Raw genomic sequence first — 18,856 nt, forward strand, 5'->3', positions numbered from 1 at the left:
GAATTGTCTAATGTCTTAGAGAAATCAGAATAAGAGATATATTCGCCAGACTGAGGCTGCAGTCCTGTACACACTCAGTGGGGAGTAAGTCCCATTGAACACAGCAGGACATACTTTTGAGTAATCATACAGAGGATTGTGTAGTGGATCACTCTGATACAGAACACTGAACATCTCTCATCTCAGAACACAATGGCCACCTGTGTGTCCGCATGTGTGCTGCAGTTACTCACAGACAAGGTGAAATATTTTTTAGGAAAAGCATTCAAATAAAGATTAGGCATTTCTTAAGCCCTTTTGGTTCCTAGCTTTAGGTAGAGCATGTTGCCTCCACACAGCTGCACTCATCCACATGCAGGTATGTATATTTCATTCGCTTTCTTCTACTGCAGATAAGCTCAGCCCTCTCTTCATGATATTTTGTAGCATGGCAACATGTACACTTGTGCTTCATTTTGTGAGTATCAAAGGAATACCTGAGTGGAGTGAAACACAGAGGTGAAGCATTTTTGGTGATGTTCCCCCATTGCACGAACAGCACATAGAATGATACCAGTAATAAACCCAAACCACCACATTTCTTACCTTCGGAGCAACAGAGACAAATTGTATACAGCCCACCACAGCCCCTTTGTCTTTTGTACAACCCAAGTTATTTTTGTCTACCCACTCTCCTCCCCACCCGATTTTCCATACTAAAATCTAGTGAAGAAAAAAGATGAGATTTTAGGTTTGGCAGCGACTGCCGTAAGTGTTTTGACAGCATGTGGTGTAGCATGCTGCAAGAGTGCCAGCAGGAAGTCTGCCTGCACCAACTGAGGATCACTGGCCACCTGCTAAGGCAGGAAGGATGGTAGGGGAGGTGGGTCAGGGTTTAGGGGGGGCATAATGGGGTGGGGGAAGAGTGGATTGGGTCTGGTAGCAGTGGCAACTGCTGAATCATAGGCCCCTTCCTGGACCCAATCCTATGGCACAAATCTATGTGGGCCTGCACTAGCAGACTCACTAGCACAGGGATCACTGAGTAGATCTACTCAGGGATCACTGAGTAGATCCCTCCATGTTACAGAGGCTTACTTCCAGGTAAGAGAATGAACCCCCAGAGGAGATCTCCACAACTACCCCCCCCCCACACCATGTAGCAGTAGATTTTGGCAACGCTGCATCAGCAGGGGAGGGAAAGAATAGGATTGGCAGCTACTTCTGAAATCTCAACATGGTGGCTATCAGTGCTCAGGCACTATCTGCTGTTTGGGGATCCTGCCCTTGTGCCTTCAGTTAACAAGAGATTGCTACAGCTTATTGAAGGCCTCTCAGTGTGGAATTTGCTTCCTCTCCATTCTTCAAATGCATGAATATGGACCTTTGTTAGTCCCCCTTTTGGCCAACTATGCCCCATATTATACTTTGTCTTACTAAAGAGCTTTAGGTGCCGAGGTGTCCCAATTATGTTTTTTGTTCTTTTTATTTACACATAGTACTTGTTCTGATTTGACTGACATAACATGCTCTCTCATACTCTAGTTCCTATTTGGTTGATAGGCCCTCTCATACTCCATCTGCTAATGTATTTCCTTTCTAGAAAAATGATGAGAGAAGGGACAAAGGGTGATCACTGGAAATGGTGTCTGACATTATTAGGCTTTAGAAGACAATCAGATCAAAGGAGGTGGGGGGATCTATTACTGACATGGAGTAGGTGCTGCAGGATCCTTCGCAGGATGGTATTGAAACAGGAGTGGCTGATTTACATTTTTTATAAACCACAAGTCGTTTCCTCAGCTTAACTTCACAGTTATGTGACAGAGGGAGACCTGAAAATGAGAAGAAAAATCCCTCAATTAACCGTATCCAATTTGAACTAAAGTGGTTTTTATCTGTCTTGCTGGAAATGGTTCAGACAGATCTTTCCAGTGTCCCTAGGAGCAGGGATGCTCATGAATCTGGTAATCAGTTACTGATAGTAAAAATTTCTGTGATTTCAAAAGCATATTTCTCAGGTTCTACCTTCATGTATAAAATCCCTCACAGCTTATGTTTGTTCTAATATATACTCAGAGATAACAGGAATGAGCCAAATTTGTAATATCTGAAAAGAAGAGATTTAACAGACCCTCACTGACTAATGTTTGAATAAGTTCTTCTGTTTGCTATAATGCCATTGCTAAGCTAATTCAGAGGTCCCACTGAAAAAAATGTAGAAACACTCATTTTTTGAACCTGATTTTTAGGTTTCCCCACATCAATCACAGAAAGCAACCATTTGGTCCATAATTCAGTTTCTCTTCAGTTAACTCACTTTCTCATTAGAAACCTTATAGAATTCTTTGAAAAGGTCAACAGGCATGTGGATGTGGGAGAACCCATGGACATTACATATCTGGACTTTGAGAAGGTGTTTGACATTTTTGTCATGTTTGACATGGGCAATTTTCACAATGGAGAGAGGTGAAAAGTGGTATGCCTCAAGGATCTGTCCTGGGACCGGTGCTTTTCAACCTCTTCATAAATGACCTGGAGACAGGGTTGAGCAGTGAAGTGGCTAAGTTTGCAGATGACACCAAACTTTTCCGAGTGGTGAAGACCAGAAGTGATTGTGAGGAGCTCCAGAAGGATCTCTCCAGACTGGCAGAATGGGCAGCAAAATGGCAGATGAGCTTCAATGTCAGTAAGTGTAAAGTCATGCACATTGGGGCAAAAAATCAAAACTTTAGATATAGGCTGATGGGTTCTGAGCTGTCTGTGACAGATCAGGAGAGAGATCTTGGGGTGGTGGTGGACAGGTCAATGAAAGTGTCGACCCAATGTGCGGCGGCAGTGAAGAAGGCCAATTCTATGCTTGGGATCATTAGGAAGGGTATTGAAAACAAAACGGCTAGTATTATAATGCCATTGTACAAATCTATGGTAAGGCCACACCTGGAGTATTGTGTCCAGTTACGGTCGGCACATCTCAAAAAAGACATAGTGGAAATGGAAAAGGTGCAAAAGAGAGCGACTAAGATGATTATGGGGCTGGGGCACCTTCCTTATGAGGAAAGGCTACGGCGTTTGGGCCTCTTCAGCCTAGAAAAGAGACGCCTGAGGGGGGACATGATTGAGACATACAAAATTATGCAGGGGATGGACAGAGTGGATAGGGAGATGCTCTTTACACTCTCACATAATACCAGAACCAGGGGACATCCACTAAAATTGAGTGTTGGGAGAGTTAGGACAGACAAAAGAAAATATTTCTTTACTCAGTGTGTGGTTGGTCTGTGGAACTCCTTGCCACAGGATGTGGTAATGGCGTCTAGCCTATACGCCTTTAAAAGGGGATTGGACAAGTTTCTGGAGGAAAAATCCATTATGGGGTACAAGCCATGATGTGTATGCGCAACCTCCTGATTTTAGAAATGGGTTATGTCAGAAGGCCAGATGCAAGGGAGGGCACCAGGATGAGGTCTCTTGTTATCTGGTGTGCTCCTTGGGGCATTTGGTGGGCCGCTGTGAGATACAGGAAGCTGGACTAGATGGGCCTATGGCCTGATCCAGTGGGGCTGTTCTTATGTTCTTATGACATGGTCCCTCACCAAAGGCTGCTGAAAAAACTCCATAGTCAGGGAATTAGAAGACAGGTCCTCTCATGGATTGAGAACTGGTTGAAGATCAGAAAACAGAGAGTGGGTGTCAAGGGGCACTTTTTACAATGGAGAGAGGTGAAAAGCGGTGTGCCCCAAGGATCTATCCTGGGACCGGTGCTTTTCAACCTCTTCATAAATGACCTGGAGACAGGGGTGAGCAGTGAGGTGGCTAAGTTTGCAGACAACACCAAACTTTTCCGAGTGGTGAAGACCAGAAGTGATTGTGAGGAGCTCCAGAAGGATCTCTCCAAACTGGCAGAATGGGCAGCAAAATGACAGATGTGTTTCAATGTAAGTGTAAGTCATGCACATTGGGGCAAAAAATCAAAACTTCACATATAGGCTGATGGGTTCTGAGCTGTCTGTGACAGATCAGGAGAGAGATCTTGGGGTGGTGGTGGAGAGGTCGATGAAAGTGTCGACCCAATGTGCAGCGGCAGTGAAGAAAGTCAATTCTATGTTTGGGATTATTAGGAAAAGGTATTGAGAACAAAACGGCTAATATTATAATGCCGTTGTACAAATCTATGGTAAGGGCACACCTGAACTTCAGATATGGATCCCAATAGCAGCCATTATAATGCCTGGACTACATATTCTACTGAAAGAGATGGGAGAGTTCTGAAGTGGTAAGAATAGCCAGCATCACTCACTTCAGACTCCTGATGAGGGATACCACTTTTGAAATTCCCCTTAGATGAAGAGCTTCCTGCAAGTAAGTTTCTGAGACTCATCCAGGGCTACCCAGGAATGTGTGACTCCCTACCCCCTGCCAAAGTCTAATATCTCCAATAAAAAATCAAGGTCATATTGACCAATCTGTATGATGAAAGTCTGACAATAGCATCCCTTTGTTTATATTAATTAACAGTTGCTAATAACATACTCACAGGTTTGACAGCATCCATCTGCACTCATTTCAATGGTTCCCTGGTTTGGGGGGAAAAAACTAATTTGATAATTAGTACCTTAAATTCCAATATGACTCAAGCTCATCTTAATATTTTTTGGGACTGACCATTACTCCCTCTCCTACTATAACAGAGATGTATAAAAACTGTGCATCATTTAATTTATTCATTTCATCAATGGCCATAAAGCTATTGCCTCTTCTGAAAATCGGATGCAAGCAGATTGCGATTGCAGAAACTGGAAGTGAGCTCTGATAGGCTATTGGAGCTCAGGGCAACCATGTGGAGGCTCACAGAGGGGGCTGCAAGCCTCCAGAACCCTAAACGAAGCTTTAAGATCCCCCAGGTATGATAAAATGCCCCTGGGTTCCCATGGCGCAGCAATTACTGCAGCGCTATCGGGGCACCCATTCCTGGGCCACTCCCCTTAAGGGTGAACTGCTGTTTGGGAACCACTGCTGTAGAGGATAGAAACAACTGGCAAAGATATGCCCCTTATATACTTTCAACACTTGAGCCTTAAGCTCAAGAAGACTGAGAAGGCAATGGCAAGGACTAATGTTGTTCTTGTCAACCAGTCCTTTTCTATTTGGCCTTGGAAGTTAAACATTTATTCACATAGGGCTGATCACTAGAAATGTTCATCAGAATTGGTGAAGGAAAAGCACCGCTATCTATAAATATACTCACTGGGTCACAGTTTCCTTGATCAAAGGCTGGGCAGGCTGTGACTGTGCTCATCAGAACAAACTGGCCTGACAACCTGCTGCAATTGTAACGAGTACAGTTGTCCTGTGGATGCACGTAGGTGTCCCCATCCTAAACAATAAAAAAAGATTACAGTATGCCAAAATAGATATCATTGAGCAAAATAATTGATTCTCTTCTGGCATTTCCATCCATGTATGTAAAATATTCAAACAATCTCAGAGGAGCAAAGCAGGCAGTTCCAATAAAATATGTACTGGTTTTTGAAAACCAAATATGAAAACCTCATCTCTGAAAAGTTTACATATGTAGCACTGTGCGCATTTGCAGAGGATTTGATTTACATCCAGAAGTTCCCAGGAAAAAAATGATCTATCACCAAAATATTAAACTGATATTACTTCTGCCTCACAGTAGCTCTTGATACAAGCATAGATCTTTCTTGCACCTAGCAAAGTCTAACTAAATTAACAACTGAAAGGCATTTAGATGCCACACAAACATCACACAGATGCCAGCAGGACATCCTTCATAACCTAAGCCTGTCCTGGCAACACCACACCAACAGCACACTGGCACCCGTGAAACAAGGGCCAAATGCCAAGCCTGATCTGGCAAAGCAACACTGGTGCAGCCCTTCCCAGTAGCACCTTCAGTGTTCATGGAAATACTGACACAGCCTGTTATTCATGGAGCAGCATTCTGACAGCAGTGAATCATCCCTGTGATGTCCATGAGTTATCACCATGAACTCAGTGCTTCATTTGTGTGACATCCATGTGCCATTCATGTGAGGGCCAAGGAGCCATCACTGCATCCGATCAGCCCCAGTGCCAGTCTCCAGAAACGTGCTACCAGGATGAACTTAGCAGAGGACCAGAACAGATGCAGAGCCAATGACAGGTCAGTGAGTGGGGGGGGGGGGCAGTAGGAAGGTGCCCATCAGGCACTTGGAATAAGCAACACAGCAACAGGCACCATCCTCAACCATGGAGAGATTCTCCAAGGACACTTCACACACAGCTCACACACCTCACAAGCATGCACAGCACACCTCCCACCCCAAAGGAGTCACAGTGGCATCAGTAGCAAAGGGGCAAAAGCCAATAACCGTTAGAGATGCTGGTACCCAGGTTTCAAGTTCCCTCATCCCACCCATATATCCAAGGAATACCCTTTGAGCCGAGCATGGATGGAAAGATAGCTCCCCCCTCTATGACAAGGCATCCCTGTGAGGGCATCTGCCAGCTGGGAAAAAACGTTTCTGCCAAGGGAAGAACTGGGATAAGTCACAACGGGAGCCTCAACAGCACTCAAGCAAAGCAGAGTGCCAGAGACTATTGCACAAAGTACAGCCCCATGCCATACACCTGATAATTCTGAACAGGGATCTCACTGGCTGAAGGCTTGAATACTGGGCTGGGTGTGATGTAGTTGGTTGACAAATGTATCCTGTATCCTATGTTCTGTCTTAGGAAAGTGGGCAGGGCAGGAGGAGGCAGGAGCTGAACTTTTCTGGTGTTTTTCCCCTCCCCATTGTTCCTAATGAGGTTACTCCTACATACACCTGCATCATGATACACATTTGCATCATGATTTTCTAGCATTGTTGGTAGGTCTGTTCGGACATGTCCTAATCCAAAAGTGGGTTAGGATATGTCATATGTCAGGGTGGTCAAACTTGTTTAACATAAAAGCCACATATGATAAACTTGGGATCTCTCTTGTTTGAGAGGGAAGGGATTGTTTGAGATAAGAGGGGTCTCTCCTGTTTCGGAGCTGCAAGAGAGATGTTTGAGAACAGCAGTATTTAAGAAGTATTTAAATTCTTAAATATATTTACTCAACATGAATTGCACTTACGTTGCAATTCAGTGGATTCTCAGTTTATACCCAATAAATAATTATAATACTTGACTATTTCTTCTTTACCTTTAATAGTGATTGTGATGCTAAAAGGAGCATAGCCAACAAATTTCAGAGAGCCACACATTATATGTCAAAGAACCATATCATCAACTCCTCCTTGTTCCTCCTACACCCTCCCACATCCCATCTCTATCTCCTCCCCTTTTTTGGCCTCTCCAGCAGTGAAGTCATGCTGCCATTTGAGTGCTTCAAAACAGGTGGGGTTGTCATTGCACCAGTCTACATGGAGATCAGTGGTGACGCTAGGGAGATGTGGGCTGCACTGGGTGACATCCACAGGGAGTGACATCACTACTGGCCAAAATTTTTAAAATGTTCGTATTTTCAAATAATACCGTCACGTTATATATCAATGGATGTGTAATTTCATGCAGAATGCAATGAAACAAACTGCATTGAAATATCTTTATTCTATCAAACATTATAGTAAAAAAAAACAGTGGGGGTGGGGCAGTGCATCACCACGCCCAGTGCCCCGGGCGTTGCCCTGCCCACTGCATAGGAGGAGGTCCATCATGGGGGTGACACTCTGGCCTCCTGCATCAGGTGATGCAAACCCTAGTGACGCCACTGATGGAGATATAGTAGTGTATCTTGAGGGTAGGTTTGGGCCTCAAGTCTGGGAAACGCCTCCTCATCTTACAAACAGCAAACTGGGGCTTTATCAGCATGCCGAGGACCATCTTTTTCTCTCTTCCTCTTCCATGTTTTGCTTAATATCTGTTCTGAATAAGATTTCTGATCAACCCAAGTCTGCTTACTTCTTTGCTTTCAAAGAAAGCTCTCCTCCAAACAGTGCATTTGTACTGACTGAAGAATATGGTCCGTAGTAACAATGGAATGACTTGTAAAGGAGCAAAAATGTACCTTGATAGTCACTATACCAGACGGAAACTGTGCAGTGCAAGCCACCTGCACACACTGACCACAACACTTTCCTTCTTCAGGGAAATAGTGGAAACCCTGAGGATATAAATTTGTGGACAGCTCAATTACCTTGCCTGCATTTTTCTTGAAACACAGATTCACCCATAATTATGCACACGAACCCAAGAGCCGCAGCGAGCATTGCTTCTGTGTTTGTGTGTCACCCAGTCATTTCAGTGGAGAAGACAGATCTGTGCATATAAAGCAATGCAACAGCAAACTCCCTCCACTAAAGTGAATGGAGAGGGAAAGCCTAAGAACATGGTGGAACTCTGTGTGTGTATCAGCACTCCTCCATCCACTGTAAATGGCTGGGTTTATGTGACTGTTTTCAGTGAGTTATGCTATGTAGGGCTCTGTGCTTGAAATCCTGAACATAATGCACTCTTGTATCAAGTAATATGAATTCGTATTTCCCCAAATATAAGAAGAGGCACTGAATTGTGCAAAAAGCTAAACTCTTATCTTCCACTGGGAAGCTTTAAAATTTACCTGACCTTGTTACAAAGCCTGAGAAGAATTTTGATTACTCTACAGGGGAAGCAAAGCCAGTGAGGAAGGTCCAATCCTTGTTGTACAGCCACAGCCTTTGCTTAGGACACAGTGCATCAAATGCCTAGAAGCATCAGGACAGATGTAGCAGGGGCTGCACAGCCCTGCTCTAGATTTTAAGACTCTGGTTAGGGGCAGAATCTTGACTGGGATCTAGTAACTAAGTGGTGAGCTGTCTCCCAAATTCAAGGAGCCACACTGATCCACAGAATTGTACATTAGGCTTTTGCCTCACACTGGTTTTCAGAGTATCAAGGGATCTGAGCCAAATGCAGTTATCTAATTAGCTGGTGCTAATAGTATGTATCACAGCACAGTATGTATTCTGCACAAACTGCTCCTGTGACACTATGCTGTCTCCTAAGTCCACAAATTGAGTTACTCTTCTTGACGCACATTCTTTGGAAAAGTCGTATGAGGGTGCAATCCTAACCAATTTTCCAGCACCAAGGTAACGGCAATACAGCCCTTGGTAAGGGAACAAATATCACCTTGAGGGTAAGGAGACTCCATGACTGCCACTCAACTGCAGCACATGCCCCATTGGCACAGCTGTGTCAGCGCTGGAAAGTTGGTTAGGATTTGGGCCTGAGTTGTATCATTTGCATATGCATCTTTAAAGTGCTTACACATTGTGTATGTCAGACAATGTGGTCTCCAACCATTTTCTTCCTGTTTCCTTGCATGAAAAACAAACATTTGAGTAGGAAATATCAGCATCAGCCCAACAACCTGCTGTGTGAGAACATTATAGAATCTTTCCCAGCATAACTTTCCAGATCCAGTTTTGAGGGAGAATCAAGCAGCTATAATAGCAGTAGAGCCTTTCTGAAACCAGCTGCTGCTCACTACATACACATCTGTCTAAGCCAATAGTTCCCAAACTGTGAGTCAGAACCCACTGGTGAATCTGATTTTTGCTGGGTCCACAAAGGGTGATGGAAAGATCAGATAACTAATTGCTTCAAGCCTTGAGGCTATTCAAAAATCAGATACTGTAGCTGCTAATTACCCTGCAAAGAGCCCAGTTCCTGCAGTTGACAAGTATGAGTACAAGTTACACACGTTCGTATGTGTAAATACAGGGAGATAAATATTAGCTGGTCTTTTTTCTGGTTATTATTACTCGTACTTATAAACAAATAAAATACTATTTCTTTCTAGATTGCTTTAAAAGTCTGGTAAACCTGGTTGGTCCCAATAAAGCGCCATTTATAAAACTGGATCCTGGTGCTAAAAAGTTTGGGAACTGCTGATCTAAGCACTCCATATTTGATACAGTTCTGACTACCTAAATAGTTACACGAGAGCAATTGCACTCGGTCTAGACAGGCAGCAAGGCAAGCTGAGATAGCAATAGAGGAGAAAAAGCCCCCAAAGCAACTATTTACCGGCTGACATTCAGTAGAGCATTGTATCGGAGTGCACTTAATTTGGTTGGTTTGTGCCTTGGGATCCTGTGTCTCAGTGCATAGACATTCTTCACAAGAGTCTGACTGTACCAATGACCTAGGCTGCAACGAGAAATAGTATATAGAAGGGGGGAGAGAGAATTCAATAAGGCAACTCAGCACATTAACGCAGAAACATAACCTCGGAACATGAAGTTAGTGAAAGACTGCTAGCAGGTATTAACTGCTTATATGTGGAAGGGAGATATTTTGTGTGTAGATTCAATTTCATCAGATTCAGCCTGCACCAAAGCCATAGAAGACGGTATACCAGGGTGCACTGTATGCTATTAAAGGCACAACAGTAAAAAAAAAAAATTAATGTTTCCAAACACAGTAGCATAGCAATGGGGGATGGGGGGGCTGACTGGCAGAGGCCTCCTCTGCAGCATCCTATCCCCTGCATCAGGCTTCAAAGCCCTACACGGGGCCTTTCTCTTCTGCACTGTCAAAATAGCTGGCACAGACACGACTAGGCCCATTGCAGGGCCTGGGACTTTCTTTGGGGGAAGGGTACAAAAGTCCCCTTCCCCCGAGGAGACCTCCAGCAGCCTCCCTGGCCTGCTGGATGCAGTGGTAGCCATTTTGGCATCACTACACAAGATGGAGCAAGGGAGCTTAGGATTGGACTACCTGTTCAATGAGACTTACTACTAGGTAAGGGTTATAGGATTGCAGTTTTTATTATGAATTTTAAGGATATGAATACTCACATAACTGACATTTTTAGATTAAAAAATATAAGTATGTATTAATAACTAAAGCTGTATTCTAACAGCACACTACATTATACAGCATTCCTTACCTGGTACTCCAGTCCATTGGATACACAAACGCCTTTTGGCCCTGTAATTACAGTAAAATAAAATGTTTAGTCTTCAGTAATATAATCTATATGGGTTGTTTCTCAGTCTTCTCTTATGGAGGGAGCAAAGAGCCAATTCAGTAACTTGGACTGTGTTCAGTGAGCTTACTCTTAGATAAGGACTGCAGACATAAGAACATAAGAAGAGCCCCGCTGGATCAGGCCAAAGGCCCATCTAGTCCAGAATCCTGTATCTCACAGTGGCCCACCAAATGCCCCAGGGAGCGCACAAGACAACAGACACAACCTGCATCCTTGGGCCCTCCCCTGCATCTGGCAATCCGAGGCAGCCTGCCTCTAAAACCAAGAGCTTGTACACACCTACTATGACTTGTAACCTGTGATGAAATTTTCCTCCAGAAATTTGTCCAGTCCCCTCTTAAAGACATCGAGGCAAGATGCCATCACTACTTCCTGTGGCAAAGAGTTCCACAAACTAATTACAAGCTGGGTAAAGAAATATTTTCTTCTGTCTGTCCTAACTGTCCCAACACTCAACTTTCGTGAATGTCCACTGGTTCTGATGTTATGTGAGAGGGAAAAGAGCGTCTCTCTATCCACTCTGTCCATCCCCTGCATGATTTTGTATTATGTTTTAACATTCTATGACAAAATTCCACTTCCATTTCATAAGTATGAACAGGAATGCAGTACTTACTACAGGAATAAATAGGACAACATTCCTCTTCAGAAGTGGCTCTTACAGGTTGGAAGCCTAAGTTGCATTTCTTTGTGGCTATAGTACAGGACCTGACATCACATTCTGTAAGAGAAGCAACAGATGATACTGGGGCATTCATTTATTGTTTATCTGAATGAGGAAGGCATAAGAATCACTTTTCTTAAGGCTTGTTAACAATGGCCATTTTAGAACCGCAAATGATTTTTAGTCGCAAAGTTCTGGACTATGCATATTCCACATTCACAATGAAATGGTACAGAACTGTCAGCACATTTTATCTGCATGTGAAAACACACATCTTTCTTCTGCTATGAAAAAACTTGTTGAAGATGTGCTTACCACATATTGTTGCCATACAGCAAGGATCCTCGGGGTGCGGCCTTACAATAGGCACAAATCCTTCTTTTGTGCAAGTGATTGGTGGAGACTTTGCACAAATGTGGGGTGAACAAGAAATGGTCAGCATTTCCTTGCTGCAAGTGCAGATCTGACAGTCTTTTTCCCAACTCTCTCCTGGCTGCATAAATATACAATTGAAAACACAAACAAGATGATTGACCAGAGCACTTCACCGTTTATTCTGGGAATAAACTTCGATCAGTGCCTTCAACTACAATTCTAAGCACATTTATTGATTTATTCACTTTATTTATACCTTGCTTTTTAGCCAAGATGCTCCCCAAGCAACTTATAAATACAAGCTACAAAAATGTCCAATGTATGAGGAACACTTGGACGTGTTTATAGCAGTCTCCCCTAGTCCCTGATTGTAAATGATGTAGTTCTGCTTTCAGTCTCTTCCCTCCAAAGGAAGGGACAGATGGACTCAGAGACTGGTCAATGGTCAAAATACCATTGCACCCACTGATGCTTTTCAATAAACATACAAAGGATTGCACTTCATAAATCCTAATGTCCATGACTCTCTGGGTTATAATTTTAAAACACAGGATTGTCATATCCATGCCTATAAATGTAACACTAACCATCATCAGAATTAATTATCATCTTAATAAGCACATTTATAATTACAGAGTGCAGGGGTGACATCAGGGGTTGGTCAGACTGAGCATTGGTGAGGACACACCTAGCCAAGCCAGCCCCGTAATCGCCATTACTGGCGGCAGTGGTAGAGCTCACCAAGGGCTGGCAGCTGGTTGACACCCTGGAGGACCCAAGTGTAGGGCTTCACCCCAGGACCCTCAGCAACCAGGTATTGGCACTGACAGAGTGCTACACAATCCTTATTCAAACATAATGATTCCTGCTGTATAGATAAGAAAAAGAAGCTGAGAAGCAAACAACATGCCACTTTCAAAGCATTGTTTGGTCCTGTATATGTGCTTTTCCATTTTAAAATAGCAGCTAGTGGGGAAGGGGATGTACCCTCAGGGACGGGAACTTTAATCAGGACTACAGCAGGAAGGAAAAGGATTAGTAGCCTAGTACTCTTGGGGCAAGGGAACAAACATTCCCTTACCTCAAGGAGGCTTTTGGGATCTGAAACTCTCCTGCAGGATGCAGTGCGCACCCCATTGGTGCAGCTGCATTGATGGGAGAGACTTTGGTTGGATCAGACTGCAAATCAGAAAGGAAGTAAAGGGGAAAAGACAAGGCTAGATAGGTTCCTATCCTTTTCTGCACTCTAAGCCCTGATCAGTCCTCCCCACCCCAGTTCATATTAAAAACAAAATCAATCAACAGTATTTTACATAACGTATCATCTGGGTGTGGCTTGCTGAACGAATTCTTAATAAATGTAGGGTTTAAACTCCCTTTTTCATATGTGACACCCTACCTGGCCCCTAGAGGTTCTAGTGAGGCATGGGTCACTTATATGAGTCTGATACATCATCTTATTATTTCCAAGGAAGACTCAGGAATTGATAAGATGATACACATATAAACATTTCCTGAATGTAATTTTTTTTTATGCATGAGTGTCTTTCGGGGGCATTTCAGTAGAATAAAAGGAAACAGAGAAGCCCTTCTGAGACAATTAAATACATTGGGATTTGCAGCAATGGGATCAGTTTGTCTCTAAAGAGATGACAAACTCCTGTGGCTAAAAGTGTGTATTATGAGGTTGTTTTGAAATTGTTCAAAATATTTCTGTCTACTTGCCCTACTTGTGAAACAGCTGCTGACTCTTCACCGTCTTCTCTCACTATATGAGGAAGGCTGCAGTCCTATGCTTGCTTTCCTAAGAGTAACTCCCACTGAAGACAATGGAACTTACTTGTGAGAAGACAAGGATATGAAAGTCTACGTACTGGATAGGCTTTATATGATGAAACCCCACCACTATGTAGAATGTGATTGGTTGATATATTCTTCCTTTATAACCATCATATACACCACATTGGCTAATGATACTGATTACAGCATGGTAATGATGGTTTATTATTATTACGCTACACAAATACACCTTCCATGATGTTTGCAGTGTTCAGTCATTTCAGCATATACCAGCACAAGTCAGCTATCAAATTTATTCAGTGTACCTTTCACTTCAGAAGTCATCACTTATGCTCCTCCTTACCTTTTTCAAAAGTCCATCAGGTCCTGTGCAGCCTGCAAATTAGGGCAATTAGAAGATTAGGAAGAGCAAAAAAAGAAGTTACGAAGGCATAGACAGAGCCATATCCAAATAAAAGCACCACAGAAGGGCTGGCTTTGTCCAAGCTCACATGCTTCCTGGGACCAGGTATACTTGATGTTTCCCTCAAATTTTTAGCATCCCATCTCCCCTGTGCCCCTTCGATCACCTCTGGATCTATTCCTCACTGCAGTCACCCACCTGCATCTCTCCCACCTCTCCCAAGCTGCTCACTTCCTCACTGCTCCTGAAACCATATTCTTCCTCCTCCATCTTGTTTTCTGCCATTTCAGAAGGCAGAGAGGGTGAGACATCAGAAAGAGAGAGAGAGAGAGAGAGAGAGAGAAGACAAGGCTAGATGGGTTCCTGTCCTAGTCTCTTTCCCTCCCCCACTGTCTCCCCCTTTTAAAAAATCAGTGAGCTAGGAAGAGGAGGAGAAGGTTGATAGCAGCATGAACAGGGCAGCTGCCAGAGATGGTGGCTGCCCTCAGCAGAAGTGCACCCTGGATAATAATAATAATAAACTTTATTTATACCCCGCCCTTCTCCCTAAAGGGACCCAGGGCAGCTAAAGGGACCCAGGGCGCCACCCAGGATGGTGGTGGATCATGAGTACCACCAGGTCCAATTAGCAGGCTGGCCTCCAAATGCATGCTGTCATGACAGCAATTGGACAAAAGGACACCAATCATGAAATCAGAGGCTTCTGGTTTTTCTGCTTCCTTTGCCACTATACAGAGGGGTTTGTAACCTCACTGGAGGTCTTCACTGGAGAACTTCAAGCAGAGGTTTGACAGGCACCTGCTGAAGATGCTCTGGGAGGATTTCCTGTTGCAGGTAGATGACCTTGTGGGTCACTTCAAACTCTATGATTCTATGCCAAGGTACTAATGTTAACTTTCTGGCCCACTAAAATGTTGGATTCCTTCCTTCTACATTTTTTCCAGGTTCCACTAGTTCAGAGTATAATCAATACACTTCTAAGCAGCTTGCAATACTTAGCTCAAATTGGCAGTTTGAACCAACTGTGCACTTTCCAGCACACTTAGTTTCCTTACCACAGATGGAAACACAAGCACTGTCATGGCGATTCATCTGGATCATTCCATCAGGGCAGAAACATCCTTCAACAAGTATTACTTTTAGAATGTGACCTTGCTGCGCACTGGTACTGATAGCCTTTTGTCTGCAGAATCATATTGACATGGCAAAGTAAGGGTCATGGAGTAACTATACAATGATTCAAATAGGGCTACCAGCTCCCCACCACTGTAACAATGTCTTACCTTGGGGGGGGGAGGGGAATCAAAGAATTGTTAGGTAATCTTGTTAATGCACTCACAATAGAACTTTATTTCTGTTTAAAACAAAATATTGAATTTTTAACCTATTCAAACTTTAATGGCTCAAGATGGAGATCAAAAGTTAGAAATGAATGTTCAGAGCTAAATATTCCAACTGCACAATAAAAACAACAGCTACTGAAAGAAGTTTAAGATATTAATGAGCTCAGACATTTCTGAACTTTATCTTTCCACTCATATCTACTCCATTTTGGATGTCCATTTGAGGCAAAATGGGGCTAAGGTCTAAGAAACCTTGAAGACTTGACATGTTGGACATTGGCTGGGAAGAGGAAACTGCAAAATGCATATCCAAATGTCCATTCATATCGGTAATGGATATCTCTTGGAATAACTGCACTAAAATTAGAGAGCTCAGTAGTGCTGCCCAATTCCAACTACTTTGGGAGCTACTCAAAAGGATGTGAAAGTGTTGGATGGGGAAGCGAACGAGTCCCTTTTGCCTCATCTGCACTGTGCTAAGGTCATGAAACCAGCACAGAGCAGCATGGAGAAACAGAAACGGACGCTCATCAAAAAAGTACATGTGAGTAACATTGTCTACACTTAATGACATTGGTCTGGAGTGTGTGTTTGAATGTTGATACGTATATTCTGGCATGGTTGCAAATTGATTGGGGCTTCAGGATGACAGACAGCAGGATGACTGTTTACTCTCTACGATTTCACCATGTGATCAAAACTGATTGGTTACATTACTTCATGACATCATCATGTTCACTATGTGTTCCCTGATTTTCCTGTGACCCGGGATCACATAGTGAAGAAGAGAGTGATCTGTTGAAATGTTTAAAAAAAGCTAGAGCAATGAAACAATTATCTATTGTTGTTAGAGAAGGATGCTAAAGAAAAGAAGTGTGTTAAAGAAGCGTGAAAAAATAGTATGAGAAAGTAGGGGCTTTTCAGGGGGCTTTTTGCTCCCTTCCCCCCCCCCCCCGCAAAAGGCACACTATTTGTTTTGAAAATGCACGAAGACAAAAACACAGCACACATTTAATTATAGTATCAGTTATAAATGAAATCTCAAGTAGAACATTAATCTGGCCACTGCATGGGATTCAGAAGCAAATGGCACAACTTCACTTAGGCAGAGCCTGAGCCCAAGGTTGGGCTTGAAGCAGGGTGCAACTTCTGCTTCTCCGCTGCCAAGCCACCCACTGAAGCCCCCTCAGTTAAGAGGGAGGGGGAAGTACCAATCCTCATCCCTTCCAGCTTCAGTGGAGGGAGAAGAGGAGAGGAAAAGTGCTGTGCTGTCATCTCCTCCTTGCTCTCTCTGCCCACCTGGCTGCCACTGAGTGGACAGGGAGAAGTGAGGAAGGGCAACCCCTCTCCTTACCTATCCTTTGGCTCCATCTGTTTCTTCATCCTTCATGGGGTTTTTTTGAAATGAACAGGAAAACCCCTGTGTGAGGGCAAGGGAAGTGACAGCACCAGATGGGAGATAAGGAGTGGAGTTGTTCTTGCTCGCCTCTCACTGCCACTCAGCTACAGCAGGAAGAGGAGGTGATGGTGGTGCCCACAGCATCTTTTTTCCTCTTCTCCCTCCAGCACCAGTGGAAGGAGGAGGGGGCTGCTGCTCTCCTGATCTTCTTCTCATTAGCTTTTAATAAGTGGAAAGAGAATTCAAGTGCTGACCAGAAGGGCTTCATCATGTTGTGGGGGGGGGGGGGTATCTCATCAGTTCACTGAGCCCCCATGAGGTGCTGCTCTATACAATGCATTCAAGTTGCAAAATCAGTGGGCTGGTTATGTCTTCACTGTATCTGCTGGTAAAATGTCAAGAAAAATCACCTAATTCAGATTTGCCCTTAATACAGTACTTACCCACTATAGCAACCAGGTCTTTCCATTCTCCCACACGGTTTATAGATTTGGTCCTGAGAGCATGTGAGTGCTGCAAAACATTATCAAATTTCAGAGTGCACCAATTCAGGTTTGTATTTTCAAAGTGGAAACTAAGGAACTGAGACATAAGTTCTTCAAAGAATCTTGTAGCAGCATCTCAAAGACTCACCAATTTTTTCAGTATAACTTTTCATGGATTGCAGTCCAATTTATCAGATGCACAAAGATTTCATGCATCTGATGAAGTGAATTGGAGCTCAGAAAAGTTTGAAATAATTATTTTTAGTCTTTAAGGTACCACCGAATTCTTTGTCATTTTTGCTGCAATAGCCCCTGGAAGAAAATACACACTAGTTACCTACTTCCATTGGGAAAGAAAAAACCCATGCACATTAATGGAGGGAGTGGCTGCATGCCCACCTCTCTTTGTGCAAACGGAGCTGTTCCCTGTCATTTTAATGAAGAGGAAAGGCCTTCTTGAGGTAGGAAGCCCTGTGTGTGCAGCAGTTGCTTCTGGTCACCAATGGGTCTCCTCGAACCTGTGCAAGCTCTTTAGCTGGCACAAGTCTGAGGAGACAAAGTGGCATGTTGGCTGCTACTGGAGGGGATAGCATCTGGCACAAGTTGCGCATGCCCAGTACCACCCCCTCCTGCCCCTAATATGCCCCCTGACTTATCTGTTCTCCACCCCATTTTGCCCTCTTTCCACCCTGTTATGTCCACCTCTGACTCACTTTCACCAGTGGGTCTTCCTCCTTCCAGCATCATGCACTGGGCCTCTGCAGCCTCTTCAGTGGTAGTCTGGAAGTGCTTGGCTCGGTACACTTCCAGAGTGCCTTTTAGGATTGCTGGAAAATGTGTTCTGGTTCTGGTGTGTTCTGTGGCAAGTTCTGGTGTGTTCTGTGGTAAATTCTGGTGTGTTCCAGAGGCAGAGCCAGCCCATAAGATTGGGCTGAAATTATGGTAATTTAATAATCACTCCCAGGATGTTTATGAGCTCACCACATGTCTTGTTGGTTTTGCTTCTCCAGTCCAAACATATCCCATGGAATCCACACATGGCTGCATAGATCTGGAGATTTTTGCATTGCCTTGGGAAGGAGCACCCATCCATAACACAAGCGTCATAGTAAGGTCGTGGGGGAACAGCACTGTGGCATTCTGTAAATGTCCTTGTTTAACAGAGAACATGGCATCACTTTCATGTGATCTGATGACAGATGCTTGTTATTTAAGATTCCCAAACCACCCCTTTATAAGACAGTTCTGGGAAAAACGTGCTCACTGGACGCAAACAATACAGCACACTGTGTTTAAAATATATTCTTCTCTTAAATTAACAGAGAGCTCTATCTCACATACAGGCACGAATGCACACATGTATACACAATTTGATA

At 43.6% G+C, this 18,856-nt stretch overlaps 1 protein-coding gene across 1 annotated transcript in view; it reads right to left on the reverse strand.

Moving 5' to 3' along the window:
* Nucleotides 1-269: 269 nt before the first annotated feature.
* The window catches only part of LOC136644030 (mucin-5B-like), an 82,389-nt gene continuing 63,802 nt past the window's right edge, over nt 270-18,856 (reverse strand). Inside the window, exons 34-46 of the mRNA XM_066619500.1 lie at nt 18,462-18,631; nt 17,439-17,508; nt 15,309-15,436; nt 14,194-14,225; nt 11,991-12,168; nt 11,628-11,732; nt 10,910-10,950; nt 10,045-10,167; nt 8,042-8,137; nt 5,228-5,356; nt 4,517-4,556; nt 1,691-1,814; nt 270-476 (exon numbers count right to left, since the gene is read on the reverse strand). Coding sequence (XP_066475597.1) covers nt 311-476; nt 1,691-1,814; nt 4,517-4,556; nt 5,228-5,356; nt 8,042-8,137; nt 10,045-10,167; nt 10,910-10,950; nt 11,628-11,732; nt 11,991-12,168; nt 14,194-14,225; nt 15,309-15,436; nt 17,439-17,508; nt 18,462-18,631 — 1,402 coding nt within the window. The 3' untranslated portion in view covers nt 270-310. The remainder of the gene's footprint in view (nt 477-1,690; nt 1,815-4,516; nt 4,557-5,227; nt 5,357-8,041; nt 8,138-10,044; nt 10,168-10,909; nt 10,951-11,627; nt 11,733-11,990; nt 12,169-14,193; nt 14,226-15,308; nt 15,437-17,438; nt 17,509-18,461; nt 18,632-18,856) is intronic.

This window comes from Tiliqua scincoides, chromosome 1 (genome assembly GCF_035046505.1).
Source record: "Tiliqua scincoides isolate rTilSci1 chromosome 1, rTilSci1.hap2, whole genome shotgun sequence".
Classification (NCBI taxonomy): Eukaryota; Metazoa; Chordata; class Lepidosauria; order Squamata; family Scincidae; genus Tiliqua; species Tiliqua scincoides.